Source organism: Balaenoptera physalus (genome assembly GCF_965194825.1).
Source record: "Balaenoptera physalus genome assembly, chromosome: 2".
Classification (NCBI taxonomy): domain Eukaryota; kingdom Metazoa; phylum Chordata; class Mammalia; order Artiodactyla; family Balaenopteridae; genus Balaenoptera; species Balaenoptera physalus.
Genome location: NC_138883.1, coordinates 154,578,996 through 154,595,708, shown reverse-complemented (window position 1 = coordinate 154,595,708; position 16,713 = coordinate 154,578,996). Strand labels below are relative to the sequence as shown.

Sequence of the window (16,713 nt, the reverse complement as noted above, 5' to 3'; positions counted from 1 at the left end):
CTACGCGCTCCCAATGCAGGGGGCCCAGATTCGATCCCTGGTTGGGGAACTAGATCCCATATGCATGCCGCAACTGAGAGTTCACATGCCACAACTAAGGAGCCCACCTGCCGCAACTAAGACCCAGTGCAACCAAATAAATAAATGAATTTTTTAAAATAAATAAATAAATAAATAAACCACGTTGACAGTATGGGCCCCCAATACCTTGTAATGAAAATGGCAATTTTTCTTCCAAGGCCTTCCTCCCAAAACATCAGTGCAACCACCAGACAATCACCAATAGAGGGGTATCTGACAAAACACCTAACCAGTCCTCTTCAAGGTCCAAAAACAAGACAAGTGTGAGAAACCACAGAGCACAGCCAACAGGAGCCTAAGAAGACTTGACAACTGAATGCAGATGGGGTCACCTGAATAAGATCCTGGAGCAGAAAAAGGACATTTGGTAAAAAACCAAGGAAATCTGAATAAACTATGGACTTTAGTTTATAATAATGTATCCACGGTAGTTCATTAACTGCAGCAAATGTACCACACGAATATAAGACGTGAATAATAAAGGAAACTGAATGTAGGATGTGTAAGAACTTTCTATACTATCTTCTCAACTCTTCTATAAATCTGAAACTAAAAAACGTCTATTAAAAAAAATTCCTCTGGGTTGATGCCACCCTAAGTCACTACAGCAAACAAGGGAAACTCCAAGAAATAAGGTCACTGAGTGGGCTACAGGGCCTCCTAGAAAAGAACAGAACACAGTTCAGATGACGCTGATATTTTCGCTGGCAGTCTCACATCCTCTTACTAGAAGTGAGTTTCTTAAATGCAGTGGTTTTCACATCTTTTAGTCTCAGGACTCCTCATACTTTAAAAAATTAGTGAGGACCCAAAGACCCTTTCATTTACGTGAGTTGTACTTACCTACAATTACCACATTAGCAACTTTAGTGCATTTCAATATAACAATAACCCCATTACATGATAACATACAGAACATATTTTTAAAACGGTATTTTCCAGGACTTCCCTGGTGGCGCAGTGGTTAAGAATCCACCTGTCAATGCAGGGGACACGGGTTCGAGCCCTGGTCTGGGAAGACCCCACATGCCTTGGAGCAACTAAGCCCATGTGCCACAACTACTGAGCCTGCACTCTAGAGCCTGCGAGCCACAACTACTGAGCCCACGGTGGCACCCTAGAGCCCACACGCCGCAACTACTGAGCCCTCATGCTGCAACTACTGAAGCCCGCATGCCGAGAGCCCGTGCTCCGCAACAAGAGAAGCCACCTCAATGAGAAGCCTGTACACCGCAACAAAGAGTAGCCCCCGCTCACCGCCAACTAGAGAAAGCCCGCGTGCAGCAACGAAGACCCGACGCAGCCAAAAAATAAAAAAAAAAATTTTTTTAATGGTATTTTCCAAAACAAAAGTTAGAGAGAAGAGTGGCACTGTTTTTACATTTTTGCAAATGTCTTTAGTGCCCAGCTTAAGAGAAGAGAGCCGAATCTCAGAGCTCTGTCTGCATCCAGCCTGGTGTGACAGCCTCACAAAGATGAGTGCTGAAAAGGGGAGGAACATGTAACAGCCTTTCCAGACAATCAAGGCCCCAGGAGTTGCCATGCTCATGCTGGAAACAAGTTTTCCAAAATTTGGACTTCACTTGAAAGCAAGAATTTTATCTTCAGAAATACATATGTCAGCTGTTTTCCTTGAAGTCACAGTTCATAGCATGCAATTTTGAGAAAATGCCAAATCCCCAAGTCTGAATAACCAGAGTTGGTCCGTCAGCTGCTCGTTCAAGCACAAACGAAAGAAGCAGAGGTGGAGCTCACAACACAATCACAAAAGTGCCCCTGGTCAGACAGCAGCACACTGCAGGGGCAGAAGGACTTCATCCTACTTCCCATTTCATCACACAGACCGTGAGAGAGACGGACTCAAGGGTCTGCAGTAATGAAATTAATCATTTTTCCTGTGCCATCAAGGATGTTCTTAGTAGGGACTTCCCTGGTGGTCCCGTGGGTAAGACTCTGCACCCCCAGTGCGGGGGGGCCAGGTTCGATCCCTGGTCAGGGAAGTAGATCCCGTATGCATGCCACAACTAAGAGTTTGCGTGCTGCAACCAGAAGATCCCGTTTGCCGCAATGAAGATAATAAATAAAAATAAATATTAAAAAAAATAGTATTCTTAAAAATAAAGATGTTCTTAGTGAACTGCCTGCTTTCTTTTTTGACTCAGGGCCTTGCAGTGAAGAATAAGGCAACTGCTAGGACCGGCTGGTGCCAAAGCCGAAATTCTCAGCCACAGTCTCACCACTGACTTTGCATCATCAGTGCAAATGTCAACATAGTGCAAGAGGCAGATAAGTATTATGAAAACAGTTTTGACTTTGCAGACCCCCTGAGAGCCACAGAGAGCCACTGCTTAGAGGCACGGATTTGCTACACACAGTGAGCCTCATGAAAAACCTCACATGGGGCCCGGCAAGTAGTCAACACTGGAGAACCAGGGCAGGGAGCCACAAGGCTTGCGTGCATATACGCGTCTGGGGACTGGGAAGCAAAGACAGCGCTTACCTGTGTGAGATAGAAGACGTGCGTGTGAGGGACTGTGAACAGAGCGTTGACTGCACCTCGGAAGGTATAGATCTGTTGGTGTGGGTCCCCCACGAAGATTTTCCCACATGGCTGAGACAGAACTATGTTCATGATCGCTGCGACCAAGAAGATGCAAAGTAAGGGCTCTGAAGCGACACCAACCCACGGAGCAAAAAGAAACCAAACTTAAGACAGAAAAGGATGAAAATGCTTGCACACTGGACAACAGAGTTATCTTTCCCTCCAGCATAGGTGCACTCAATCCAAAGAAATGATTTTATAACAAACAAAAGAAACAGCTTCTAACCCTACGAATGCAGATTATTTTTACTCCTGAATAAATTATTGAGTATAAGAAACCACATAGGCAAATATAAATGAGACAAGTTATCTTCTCTGATATTATAATTAAAGGCCCCAAAATGACCTACCAAGTCACACTATTTTCTATCAGCCACTGCAAAAATACACAACACAAATTGTTCACTGTAAATTGACTACCTTTTCCCCCTCCGCATGAGTTTCAACCCAATCATCTGGTGACCTAGGCTCAGCCAATATTTTAAGAATAGCGCAAGCAAAACATTTAGAGAAAATTAAGTCTCCTTTGGGTGAGGGGTGGGGGTGGAGAGACTAGTGCTGAAATCCACAGTCAGACAACAAACGGTTTCTGAATGACTAAGCGTCACACGCTCCTCCTCATGACAGACAAGAATCATCGACTTATGCACACACGTGCCCTCTTACACATTCACAACACTGTTGCTATGTGTTTGGGACTACTGGTGTCCTGAATGGTTTATCACCTGGGGTACAGTCCTGGGCCTCGTCCACAAAGATGGCGTCAAAAGAGGCCAGCAGAGGCTTGCTGAGCTGCCAGAGTTTCAAGTAGCCTACAAGAAGGGGCAGAAGAGTCAGAAATCGGAACGAGGCGGGTCCACAGCGGGGTTCAGGACTGGGCGCATGCGTACCGTCGTGCGTCATATGGTAAGCCTCCTCCTTGCACTCGCCCAGCTTCCGCATGTTGTCCCAGAGTCGGCTCGCTTCGAGGACACCGTTCTAGAAAGCAAGTGACATGGTGATGTGAAGGTCATGACCCTGAAATCAGGAGTTCATGTCCATGTGCAGGGGTCAAAGCAAAGGCCCCAGCTCACGGTGAACGGCAGCCCCTCCCTGACCTCCCCCGGCTCTACGAGGGCCTCGTGTCAACGTCAGGAGCCCAGGTGGGCAAAAGCCAGGGGCTGGACCACACCCAGTGGTAGAGCATCGCTCAGGGAGCACAGCATCTGATGAACCAAGAAAGGCTGGATGATTCCTCTAGATTTATGACTTACAGTTAATTCATAAAAAGTGTGGTCAGGGCTTCCCTGGTGGCGCAGTGGTTGAGAATCTGCCTGCCAATGCAGGGGACACACGTTCGAGCCCTGGTCTGGGAAGATCCCACATGCCGCGGAGCAACTAAGCCTGTGAGCCACAGCTACTGAGCCTGCGCGTCTGGAGCCTGTGCTCCGCAACAAGAGAGGCTGCGATAGTGAGTGGCCCCCGCTCGCCGCAACTAGAGAAAGCCCTCGCACAGAAACGAGGACCCAACACAGCCAAAAATAAATAATAAATAAATAATAAATAAATTTAAAAAAAAAAAGTGTGGTCAATGACTGAAAAAACTTGATAAAAATTAGAAAAGAGAATCGCATCTTTAGACCCTGGACCAGCAGACCCCATGACGAGCTCTTATAAACCCTGGGCAGGAGCCCCATCTGTGAAATGGAGGACCAGGCTGAGGACTAAGCAAGATGAGTGCTCTTCACAGAAAACCCTGTACACTTCGCAGCCAGCACGACCGGCCTAGGGTCTTCCCTCCACCTCTACCTCCTGCCAGCAGCTGCAAAGACATCAAAGACCAGAACAAACCAGCACCGTGTCGAGCCCTTGTTCCTCCCGAGCCCTAACTCCAAAGGGACTGAGACACTCACCAGCTTCTCGCTCTGCTCAACCATGACTCTCTGTCCCTGGCTGTTCTTACACCAGATGGGCACGTGGTCGATCGTCAGCTCGTCATCAGCCGAGGCAAAGAAGTTTTCCAGAGTCTTACATACTAGCTTGGCCCTTATGAAGCCACCCTTCCCTTCAGCGAGGACAGAGTTGACCATGAAGGGGGTTAACTTGAAGAGATTCAACTTCTTCTTCAATTGGTACCTGCAACGCACATCCCAAAGGCACAGGGTTGGCTTTTGTGGCAACTCGGGATTTAGTGTCTCCCCCAGGCCTGCCCCCTTCTCTCCGATGACACCACCAGGTCACTGGAAGTGGCACATACAGGTGATGAAAAAAAGCCAGAGGAGCTGAGTGAGGTCCTCGTAGGATTGGAAAGGGCTCCGTTACGCTTTCCAGAATTCACATCTAATAACCCAGGAGATGAAGCAGCTCACAGCAGATACCACTATTCCAAGGTGTGGACCAGACCCCAGGAGGCCCCAGGGCGGACCCTCGAAGCTCCCTGAAACTTTCTCGTCCAAAGGGACGCGGCTCAGAGGCCCTGGGTGCCTGGAACAAGTGCCCCTCAGCCCCGTCTTCTTCCCTCCAGCTTCTGAGGAAAGCCTGAATGGGTCAACCAGACTGGTGATGCCCTGAACTTTAGGCAAGTCACTCTGACCTTCTGTGCCTCAGTTCCAGAGACATGAGAATGCCTCCCTCAGTGAGATAGTGTTATGCTTCCCTTAGTAACAGTATATCTCTATGGGGTGGAAGTATAAATTACTCAATCTATGACCATATTCCCTGCCTGTAAGTGAAGATAAAGCACTAAGTTTTCTCCGAGTCACTGTGGTGTACTGACTGCAACGTGAGAGCAGTAACTGGACGTAATGGCAACAGTGGCACCACGATGCTCACTTGCGCCCGATGTGTCCGTAGGCCATGGAGTGGAAGGTCTTGCAGATGACATTGCTGGGGAAGACGAGCTCGGCCTGCTTGGCGATGCTCTTGTTGAAGGTCACGTACAGAAACCTGCTCTCGGACCACTTCTCAGCGTACTTGACCAGGGTGGAGGTCTTCCCAGTGCCTGGGGAAGCCAAGAGCAAGGGAGGTGACCCTCTGACCAGGAATAAAGGTTCCCACAGATGCCATAATCGGGTTCCACCCATGCCTATCTCCCCGCTTGCCTGGGACCAGATAGTGGCAAGTTCTCCCGTACTGACGAAAACTAAAAACGGTGCCGTGAAGGGAGCAGCAGACTCAAGACAGAGCCACCTGGGTTGGGGTTGCAGCCCCTGCAGCTCTAGAGGGGGGCCAGTTCTGTCTGCTCCTCAGCCTGTGTGGGTAACACTGACCTCATAGGGTGTGCAGGATAATTACCCAGGTACCCAGCAGAAGAACTCATAAACGGTAGCTATGCTGGCCTAGGCACCATTCATGCTTCGAAAGCAAGAGCGTGAAAATGAGATTCAAGGATCCTTCCAACCCGTTCTGAACTATCCTATCTGCCCCTCCTCCCCGCCTTTCATTCAGTTATTCAGTTAGTCAACTGTCACCCACTGAACAAGTATTTCCTGAGCACCTACTGCACATCCAGCCCTACGCTAGGCACTGGGAGCATGTCACAAACACAAAGCAAGGTTCCTGCATTACAATCTAGTTGGGAATAAAACACCAACAGAGTTGGAACAACTGGAACAAAAAAAAAAAAAGAGAGAATAATGATAACACAGTAGAGTGAAAAAGAATATGGATCTGGAAACAAAAAAGAAAATCTCGCTTATAAAAGAAGAAAAATAGCACCTCCTTTCCTACCTACCAGGGCTGTTTGAAGATCAACAGATCAATGACATAGTGTGGAGATGTTAACAGAAGGTGCGTGTTGGCTATTCTTCCTATGTAATCAGGCACCAAACAGTTAATACAGATTAGTCACAGTGAGAGTTCAGAATCACGGAGGTCTCAAAGGGCTGAGGAAGCCTCCACCAAGAAGACACAGAAGTGACAGGGGTCAACATCAGATAGCAGAGAGATAGGGGGAGTAGGGGGTGGAGAGGGGAGGGGAAAAGGCACGTTTCTGGAGAGAAACAGATCCAGCTTTGAATTCTACCTCCACCACGTATTTGCTCATTTAATCTGGACCACATCATTTTAATTTCCCTGAGCTTTAAAACCTCATACATAAAATGAACCAAAAATTCCCTGGCCATCCACACTTCCACCACGGGGCGGGGTGTGGGTTCAATCCCTGGGGAAATAGGATCCTGCATGCCACGCGGTGCAGCCCAAAAATAAATAAATAAACCAACCTCACAGAATGTTAGGATTAGCACAAGGCAGACATTTAATAAAGTGGCTGTTGTTTTTAGTAGGATATTTAGGCAGAAAAGAAGCGGGAAGGCATTCCAGGTAGAGAAAATAGTATGAGCAAAGGTTCAAAAAGCAACCAAGTACTTTAAGAGCCAGGAAGCACAATTAGCTGACTGAGGAATGTATGTTAGAACCAAAACGTAGGAGGCCCTTCTAGACTTCACCCTATAGAAATCAAGGAGCTCCTGACACTGTCTGAATAGGGGATTCACATGACCTGCCGCCCCATAAGCAATCAGTGTCTGAGCAGATATGATGATACATAATAGGCTGGATCAATCCCAGTGGCATCTACCCCACAAACAAACTCCTATGGACCATTTGTTCACCAGGAACTCCAGTGTGGACGCCCCCCTGGAGTGGTAAGAAAAAGCAATTATTCCTTGGCAACTGCTTTTTAGATGATTTAATTGCAGCAGTTCAATAACAGATTAAGGTAAAGATATTCTGGCAGGTGGCGGGTAAGGTGGTAAGAGGCATTCCAGGAATGGCAGCCCCCTTACCTGCAAATGCCATAATTTTTACCACCTGGAGAGGTTCCATCTTATGGCTTAGGATCAGCTGTTGTTCATGTGTCAGCTGGATGGTTGTTTTCTTGCTGTAATCATTACAGAAAAGAAATTAGGAAAAGAATAAGGAATTGAAAAGATCAGGTGATGGACTGTCAAAAATGAGACAGGAAACCAAATGGGATGAATAAAATTTAACCAGAAAAAAGGGGAGGGCCGCCCCCCCTTAGGGTGATTAAAATGTTCTAAAACTGGGTTATGATGGTGGTTGCACACTCGGTAAATCTACTAAAAATTACTGAATTATACAATTAAAATGGGTGAATTTTATGAAATGTAAATTATAACTCAATAAAGTGGTTAAAACAAAACACCTTTTCCTCTTTCAGTACGAGAGTCAGGAATCAAAGACGACAACACACACACACCCTTACAGACATACCCTGGCCAGACCGATGGTTCCTCTTTGACTTCTGTGGCCTGAGCACAGGAATTCTCCTGAAGATACAGGCAATAGAAAATGTTGTAGTGAATCCTAACAGGAAAAAAGCAGATTAGAGATTTTCAAATTCAGTCACAATCTGTATCTTATTTTTCCTCAGATGTTTTTTAGACTCCTAACCATTGCTAAAAATAAAATATGTACCACCATTTTATGAAAAAAAGGGAAGAAAAGGGTTTAAATATACCTAGAGCTGAGCTATATTTACCTGCACCATTGGTGGTAAATACTTGGAGAGCACGGTTCTGGGAGAGATGCCTGGCTGCGGTGGGCAGAGGCAAAGGAGATAGACCAGGACGTGCTCTTTGGGGAACAAAATGTAGCCACGTATGAACACAGAAGGCTCTGTCCACTCCAGGCTCAACAGCCCTGAAGGGAGACACTGTCTCGGGGATGGTGTACGACCCCACGGCACCTCACGTTCACAGAGCCCACTTGCCTGCATCGCTGCCCTCAAACCTCATGGAGAACCTGGCGGAGCAGTGGGTGGTGGGGCTCGCCCAGCGGTAACGCGGGGAAGGGGCAGGGCGGGGACCAGTTACCGGTTGCTGATGTTGATCCCTTTCTCCCGCATGGCGTAGAGCAGCACGGCAATGCAGTACAGGGTCTCGGTGATGTCTGGCATGGTCACTGTGGAGCTGGGCCGCCGGAGGCAGAAGAGCAGCTGCTGGATGTCATTGACGCTGCTGGACAGGAGGACGATGGCCGCCACCAAGGCCCACACGTTGACACCCTGAGGAGGGAGGTGGACAGGACGGGAGACGAGACCCAAAACACAACCGGTAAGAATCACATGGGACAGCCGGTGAAGAAATCAGGTTTGGGGTTCGTGTACCTTCCTCAGACCGTCTAAACGGAGCGCAAACTTCCCGAATGACATTTGGGAAACACCGGGAATGTCTCCTTTTACCCTGGATTCCTTCTTTCTCATCATTTTTGGGTTTGAGTTCTTAAGTTTTCTTTGATTAAATAACATTTATAAAGTACTTAATGCAAGACCCTGCACAGACGTGATCCTCCTGCCTGCTCACCAGCCCACCCCAACCCCGCCAGGTCAGTGTGAGCTCTCAGGTCCAGACACTCAAGTCAAACAAGCTCACTATTAAATGGGTGCCCACCTGGGAGGCACAAAAATTGGGGGATCCGAAGAAGACAGCAGTCTTTAGGGGGAAATCAAGACTCACAATTCAATGGCATTAAGATGTTAATTTACTACTTACTTTATATTATTATTATTTAATACTTATTAAATATTAAGTTAACTAAATATTAAATTATTGAAAATTTATTATTATGGACACAGTATGCTCCATTTATTAATGTCTAAGAAAATGTTCACTAACATGGAAATATCAATAATAGACATACAGGGACTTCCCTGGTGGCTCAGTGGTTAAGACTCCACGCTCCCAATGCAGGGGGCCCGGGTTCGATCCCTGATCAAGGAACTAGATCCCACATGCAGGCCACAACTAAGAGTTCATAAGCCACAACTAAGGAGCTGGCAAGCCGCAACTAAGGAGCCCGCCTGCCACAACTAAGACCCAGCACAACCAAATAAAAAAAATAATAATAATAATAATGGACATATAAGTATATAACTATCATTCTTAACTTTACTGCAAGCCTCCTTGTTAAAAATGCATCCACAAAAAGCAAAGTTCCACACACCTTTCACTACAACCATACTGGGAAACAAATCTCACTCCATCGACAATCACTTCACTAAAGATGGACAGAGAAATGCACATGGCTGGATTTCCAACCCTTGATTGGCTGCAGAATGAGGCTGAGGTTGCATGTGGCTTCCAAAACAAAATTTAAGAAGAATCGCTATCCAGATGAGAAGCCACAAGACAAAGGAAACTGGGGACTATTTCCAGCTTCTCATTAACTCACTGTGTGTCAGTACAAAACCCTTCTTTTCTCTGGTTCTTTCAAATAACCCAAGGTGTCAACAATACAATGGGCTGCCTTGTAAAGAAATCCTTACTAATCAAAGTGTGTAGAGGCTAGATGACCATCCTTTGTTGGGACTGCTCAACAGAATGGGAAATTGGATGAAATACTTTTTAAAATTCCTTCCAAATTAAAGAATCTGTAACAATGTAGCCTTTTATTTCTCTGTGGGACCAATGACAAGATTAAGGCTTCAAAGCAAAGGCTGAAGGAAGATTTTGAAAATAAATCTGAAATAACCTTCAACCAAACTTGATCACCAATACACTTTCTTCCAAAGAGAAAAGGTGTCGCCTCCCCAACCCTCCCCTCCCTGCAGCCTCTTCACGTACGGCAGGGGCAGCGTAGAGATCGGGGAGGTGTTGGCGCACGCAGGCCTCTGCCTCGGGGAGGAGGAGGTGATCCCTCAGACTCCACAACGCCCGTCCAGGGTCCACACTCGGGGAGCACTTAGTGGTGGCTGTGTAGCTGTAAGACATTCACAGCAGCGTCCATGGGATAGGTGATCCATTAAGTGCTGATTTCTGGGAAAGGACTTTGGAAACCGACTTCCTCCCAGGAAACAGGGACTCACCGGATGAGGTTCAGCACACACAGGTCTGACTCCTTCTCTATGCCATAGCTCGAGAGGATGCCGTCCACTTTGCTGACTGCTTGCTCTTCATTCATCAGGTATTGGTGATACAGCTTTTTCCAAGGAATGAACTAGACAGTTTAAAAAATCCAAAACAACATGCAGGCAATGGCTATTAGAGAACTGATCAGGCCACAAACATATAGATAATCGTTTGAAAAACAATCATAGTCTACAATTCAAAAGCTGGGCAAATAGGGTAGAAACATTACACAAATTTTAGTTGGAAACTAGGAGGTGGGGGGGGTCCTCGGTTTCGGTTCCAACATTAACTTCTTACAGAATTTGGGAAGAGCTAGTGCTTCAATTTCCCTATCTGAAATAGTGTCCTGTCCCTTTTGGGACACTAATGGCTCAGAGCTTCAGCGAGGATTAAATAACATGAGAGTTGTGGCTATACTAAGATTAGACAAAATAGACTTTAAGTCAAAAGTTATTAGAAGAGGGACTTTCCTGGTGGTCCAGTGGTGAAGAATCCACCTTCCAATGTAGGGGACACAGGTCCAATCCCTGGCCAGGGAACTAAGATCCCACATGCCACAGGGCAACTAAGCCCACGTGCCACAACTACTGAGCTCGCGCACTTCAACTAGAGCCTGCATGCTGCAAACTACAGAGCCCACGTGCCCTGGAGCCCACGCCACAACTAGAGAAGAGAAAACCTGCACACCACAACTAGAGAGAAGCCCGCGTGCCACAACAAAGAGCCCACGCGCCACATCGAGCGCTGCAATGAAGATCCCCCATGCCTCAATGAAGACCCGACGCAGCCGAATAAATAACTTAAAAAAAATTATTAGAAGAGACAAAGAATATTACTTGATGATAAAAGGGTCAATTCACCAAGAAAATATAACAATTATAAATATACATGTACCAAATATCAGAGCTCCTAAATCTAGGAAGGAAACACTGACAGAATTGAAGAGAAAAACAGACAGCAACATAATAACAGGAGACTTCTATACTCCATTTTCAAGAATGGACAGAACAAACAACACTGGACCGAACAGACATATACTGAACACTCCGTCCAGCAACAGTAGAATATACAATCTTCTCAAGTACACACAGAACATTCTCCAGGAAAGAGCACGTACAAGAACACAAAACAAGTAAGTCTTAACATATTTTAAAAGACTGAAATTATAGAAAGTATGTTTTTCAATCACTGTAGAATGAAACTAGAAATCAGTAGCAGAAAGAAAACTGGAAAACCCACAAATATGTGGAAATTAAACAACACACTTAAAACAACCAATGGGTCAAAAAGGAAATCACAAAGAAATTAGAAAATACCTTGAGACAAATGAAAACAAAAATACAGCATACCAAAACGTATGGAATGAAGTGCAAGCAGGCCTAAAAGTTAAGTTGATAGTTATAAAAACTTACATTAAAGAAGAAGGAAGATCTGGATTTCCCTAGTGGCGCAGTGGTTAAGAATCCGCCTGCCAATGCAGGGGACACGGGTTCGAGCCCTGGTCCAGGAAGATCCCACAGGCCGCGGAGCAACTAAGCCCATGTGTCACAACTACTTATCCTGTGCTCTAGAGCCTGCGAGCCACAACTATTGAGCCCACGTGCCTAGAGCCCATGCTCTGCAACCAAAGAAGCCACCACAATGAGAAGCCTGCACACCACAATGAAGAGTAGTCCCCACTCACCACAACTAGAGAAAGCCCACGTGCAGCAATGAAGACCCAACACAGCCAAAAATAAAATAATTTTTTAAAAATATTTTTTAAAAAGGAAGACAGATCACAAATCAATAACCTAACTTTACACCTAAAGGAACTATAAAAAGAACAAACTAAACCCAAAGTTAGCAGGAGGGAGGAAATAATAGACTAAAGAGCAGAGATAAATGAAATAGAGAATAGAAAAATAGGGAAAAAAACCCAATAAAACTGTTTTTGTTTTTGTTTTTTTTTAACAAGATCAACAAAATCGACAACCCTTAGATATATTTTGGAAAAAGAGAAGATTCAAATAACTGAAATCAGAAATGAGAGGGGAACATTACAACTGATGTCACAGAAATAAGAAGCCTTATAAGAATACTATGATCAACTGCAGGTCAACCAACTGGATACACTAGAAGAAATGGATAAATTCCTAGGAACACACAACCTACAAAGACTGAATGATGAAGAAACAGAAAATTGGAACAGACCAATAATAAGTAAAGAGATTGAATCGGTAATCAAAAGCCTCCCAAAAAGTTAAGAGTCCAGGACCAGACTGCTTCATTGAAAAATTCTACTGAACATTTAAAGAAGAACTAACATCAATCCCCCTCAAACTCTTCAAAAAACTGAAGAGGAGGGAGCACTTCCAGACTTATTCTGAGGCCAGCATAACCTTATACCAAAGCCAGACAAAGACACTACAAGAAATAAAAAGAAAATGAGAGCTGTGACAAGGTCACTGAAAATAACCACGTCATTGCTGGTGATGATAAAAACTGCATTATTCTAACATTTCAAGAGATAAGGATAAGCTGGGATATCTTCCCAAAATCTTCTCGAGCAGAATGGAGGGAAACCTCATCTATCCCCAGTTCATGTCAGAGAGATCTCAATTAAATGGGTAGAAATACTGACCCAAAACAGAGTTCACAACTAAAAACAGAAAGATATTTCTTAGAAAGTAGGAGACAAGACCCCAGGCAAAGAATGGAGCAAGAGCGATGTGAAATTTCCTCCAAAATCTTTTGGGCTTGGAAGAGAAATGTACTAAGTTTTGATATATCCACCTTTCCCTCCATCTCCAAGGTTTTAAACTTCAATGCATTTGAAGAATAAGTTAAACTCTCTACCTCTGGTTTATTCCCAATGTCTGGTCTAAGGGACGTACAAGCTAAGCAGAACATTCTACCAGCCCTCAGGCTTACTGGAGACCTGAACCTGGGAAGTATAATGACACAACAAAGGGAAGGGCAGGGCGCAGGATAACGGTATCAGGAAATCCTTTCTGAGATCACAGGCTGCCCCCGTGTCATCTTCAAAAGGTACTCTTGTGACTAAACGCAACACTCATTTACTAATCACCTACTATATGTAGAACATTGTGAGACACAGTGCCAAATGCAAAAACAAACAGGACAACCAGCCCTCTAGCAATGCACTAATAATTTAAAGGGAGGAAGAAGGCTCTCTAAGACCATAACAGAACATGATAAGCTTGAACAGAGGTATAAATCACTATAGTAGCACAAGGAAGAGAGTGAGAGAGTGATTTCAATGGGATGGAATGGGAAAGCGTTAGTCTCAGAGGGCAGCCTTGAAGAGGAAAGACATCAACAGAGCTATGAGGGGCCCTTTCGGTTGGCTGGGGGAAGTGGGGTGCAGATTAGACCAACATAAGGAAAGTACTGTGCAGTCCACAGTTGGGAAGCAGAACATCATTGGTTGTGGACAGAATACAGGGATGGACTGGAATGAAGTCAGCAATGAGCCTGGAATAATGAGGCGGGACACACACAGAAGGTCCCAGGTGCCTCCGGGAGATTGGGATTTGATTCTGGAGGCAAATGGACACCAACATTTCTGAAGAAACGTCACTGTCAGGAGTACGCATTAAGTGAAGCGAATCCATGAACTTTTAGAGAAAACATGAGAGAGCAAAAAGCACTTTCCGTACCAGTGGATCACTGATTATCTCCCTCCAAAAGTGGCACACCAAGCTCAGATTCCAGTAGAGGTCTTCCATGGGGAGGAAAGCAAAGATGTGCCTCAGGACCTCACTGGGCAGGCTGCAGATGTGGCTCTGGGGTTCCTGGCAGGGCGAGGTCCCAAGAAGCCCATAGTAAGAGTCAGGAACAGGATCAGGACCAATGTCCTCCACCTCCTGGCTGGATTCTCCAGGCTGCGCAGAGAACCACGACACACCGTCCTCTGCTTCCTGTCTGCCTTCCCTGGGCCGTGTGCACGACAGGGAGAGATGATGCCGTGGGGTCTTCCTAGAAACCCCATCCCACTGACTGGTCCCTGTGGCTTGATTCCTCTCGTCCTCGAAGGACCGAGACCGCTTCCCTGACGAGCGTGGCCATGCTGCTCCGTCACCTCCCTGAGGCAGGGCGCAGTGGCCTTCTGCAGCAAAAATCATCTCGTCCTCCGAGTCCTTAGAGCTGTCCTGGCCCACAGAACTGCTTTTGGCCATGTCATTGGTGCACCGCTGCTGGCCAGCGAGGAAGAATTCAGGGTTGTATCCCGGGCATCCTCGACCTGGACAGAGAACCCAAACAAGGTGAACGAGAAATGAATGATGACTGATGACCCTTTGCTGACCCAAATAAGACAAACTAATTTTCAATTATCTATTTTAATAGAGGAAAGAGACAAGGATGTATTTTATTGGTCAACTGATTATATAAATAGCTTAATCCAAAAAATATTTATATTGGGCTCTATCATACAGTCAGATACACATTTGGAAAGAGACAGAGACCAGTCTTTGGATGGTGTGAGGACCACACTACACCTTGCAATATATACAAACTGAATACCTGAACGGACAGGAGTACACGAATGCTCACATTCACACATCTGCTCATAAAATTCACCTCTCCTGGCTTGTTCTTACCATTAAAAAAAAAATAATCTAAATTTGCGTAAGTAGAAAGGAAAATGCTTTAGATTATCAGGATACAGTAAAACCCACTCTTCTCATTTGACAGTTAAAACCCTTTCAATTGATTTTTATTTCCTCCTGTGAAACTGACACATTATTTAAAATATAAAAATCAGAATTTTCTTCCTATTATTAGAGTGGTATCTAATCCAGTCTATACATTCATTCAATAGGTATTTACTAAGCACCTATGATTTGGAAACAAATATAAACTGTATGTAAATCATATAATAAAACAGTATATATAGTCCCTGACCTCACAGACTTTTCAGGCACTCAGAGGCATCCAACTGGTGATTTCACACATCACCACGGCATTTTTAAATTCCCATAAATTATTGTAAAATGCCAATGAAGTATTTAAACACCTTATCAATACACAACAAAATATATGGTACCTTCCTGAAATGGCTGTAGCCAGAATTCTCACTTTAAAAATTAAGAGAGTGGATCAACTATACTTCAATAAAATTTTTTTTAAAAAGTAAATAAAACAAATTAAAAGTTTTAAAAATTGAAAGTAAAAAAAGAGTGGAACAAAACTACGTTTAGCTTTTAACAGGATATAAAACTTACTACTTTTTTCTATGTTAGAAAAAAATTATAACTGCTTCTGGGGCAATGTGATAGAAACCTAAGTTTTGAAGTCAATAGGCCAGGGTTAAATTCTGATGTTTTCTAATGGTAGAGTTAATTACACCAACATTTATGAAGAGCTACCACCTGCTCAGTGCTAGGACTCCACACTGAAACACACATGCTGACAAGTCTTTATCAGTAAAGAGCTCACAACACAGAGGAGAAGTTGACTTATACACACAAAACAGACAAAATATCAAACACTATATAACCACCGAGTTTAAAACTGCCTCATACAATTGGTTACAGTGGTTCCAAAAAGTGGTAAACAGAGACTACAATCACATCACAAGAATTGAAGATGACTAGTGAGATCTGAGTCGGATTCTGAAATGAGATATATCACAGGGAAATAAGGCAATCTGGATTATACAAACAGGTATTAATGAAAGTGGGAATTCACTTGGCACTAGATGGGTCATAAGGAAAACAAGCTGCCAGAAGTAGAGCCTGCATGTAATAATGTCAGGGGATTGAGTCTGAGTCCCTGATAGTAACAGGGAACATACCACACTGGAGGTTCTTGAGAGTGGCAGTGACATGACAGAAAATGGTACACAGGAACATTATTTGATATTCGAGCTGATATGGAAAAAATAAAGTCTGAAGGCAAGGAGAGGGTTACTGCAGCAACCCAGGTACGAGGTGACAGAGGGCACAATCTACCGTAAAAGCACTGAGTGAGGGGACATTTGGGAGAAAAAGAGTGATACGGTGGACCTAGTGATGGATTGGACAAAGAGGACTGCTGAAGAGTCAGGAAATCACGACGGTTCCAGAATGGAATCGTGGGGATGCTGGGACGTGTTCCCTACCACGTTATAGTTAAGCCAGCTAGTGGAATTCACTCAGCCGTGCTTTTCTGGGGCTTTTACCAACCACTATGATA

At 44.8% G+C, this 16,713-nt stretch overlaps 1 protein-coding gene across 3 annotated transcripts in view; it reads right to left on the bottom strand.

Moving 5' to 3' along the window:
- FBH1 (F-box DNA helicase 1) overlaps positions 1–16,713 on the bottom strand; it is a 45,469-nt gene that overhangs the window by 16,904 nt on the left and 11,852 nt on the right. For 2 of the 3 annotated variants that reach the window (XM_082450531.1, XM_082450533.1), the window contains exons 3-13: positions 14,196–14,779; positions 10,491–10,621; positions 10,249–10,384; positions 8,500–8,690; positions 7,898–7,990; positions 7,450–7,544; positions 5,495–5,663; positions 4,576–4,798; positions 3,574–3,661; positions 3,409–3,495; positions 2,582–2,748 (exon numbers count right to left, since the gene is read on the bottom strand). In XM_082450531.1, coding sequence (XP_082306657.1) covers positions 2,582–2,748; positions 3,409–3,495; positions 3,574–3,661; positions 4,576–4,798; positions 5,495–5,663; positions 7,450–7,544; positions 7,898–7,990; positions 8,500–8,690; positions 10,249–10,384; positions 10,491–10,621; positions 14,196–14,779 — 1,964 coding nt within the window. The remainder of the gene's footprint in view (positions 1–2,581; positions 2,749–3,408; positions 3,496–3,573; positions 3,662–4,575; positions 4,799–5,494; positions 5,664–7,449; positions 7,545–7,897; positions 7,991–8,499; positions 8,691–10,248; positions 10,385–10,490; positions 10,622–14,195; positions 14,780–16,713) is intronic. The other variant, XM_082450532.1, reaches the window with a different exon arrangement.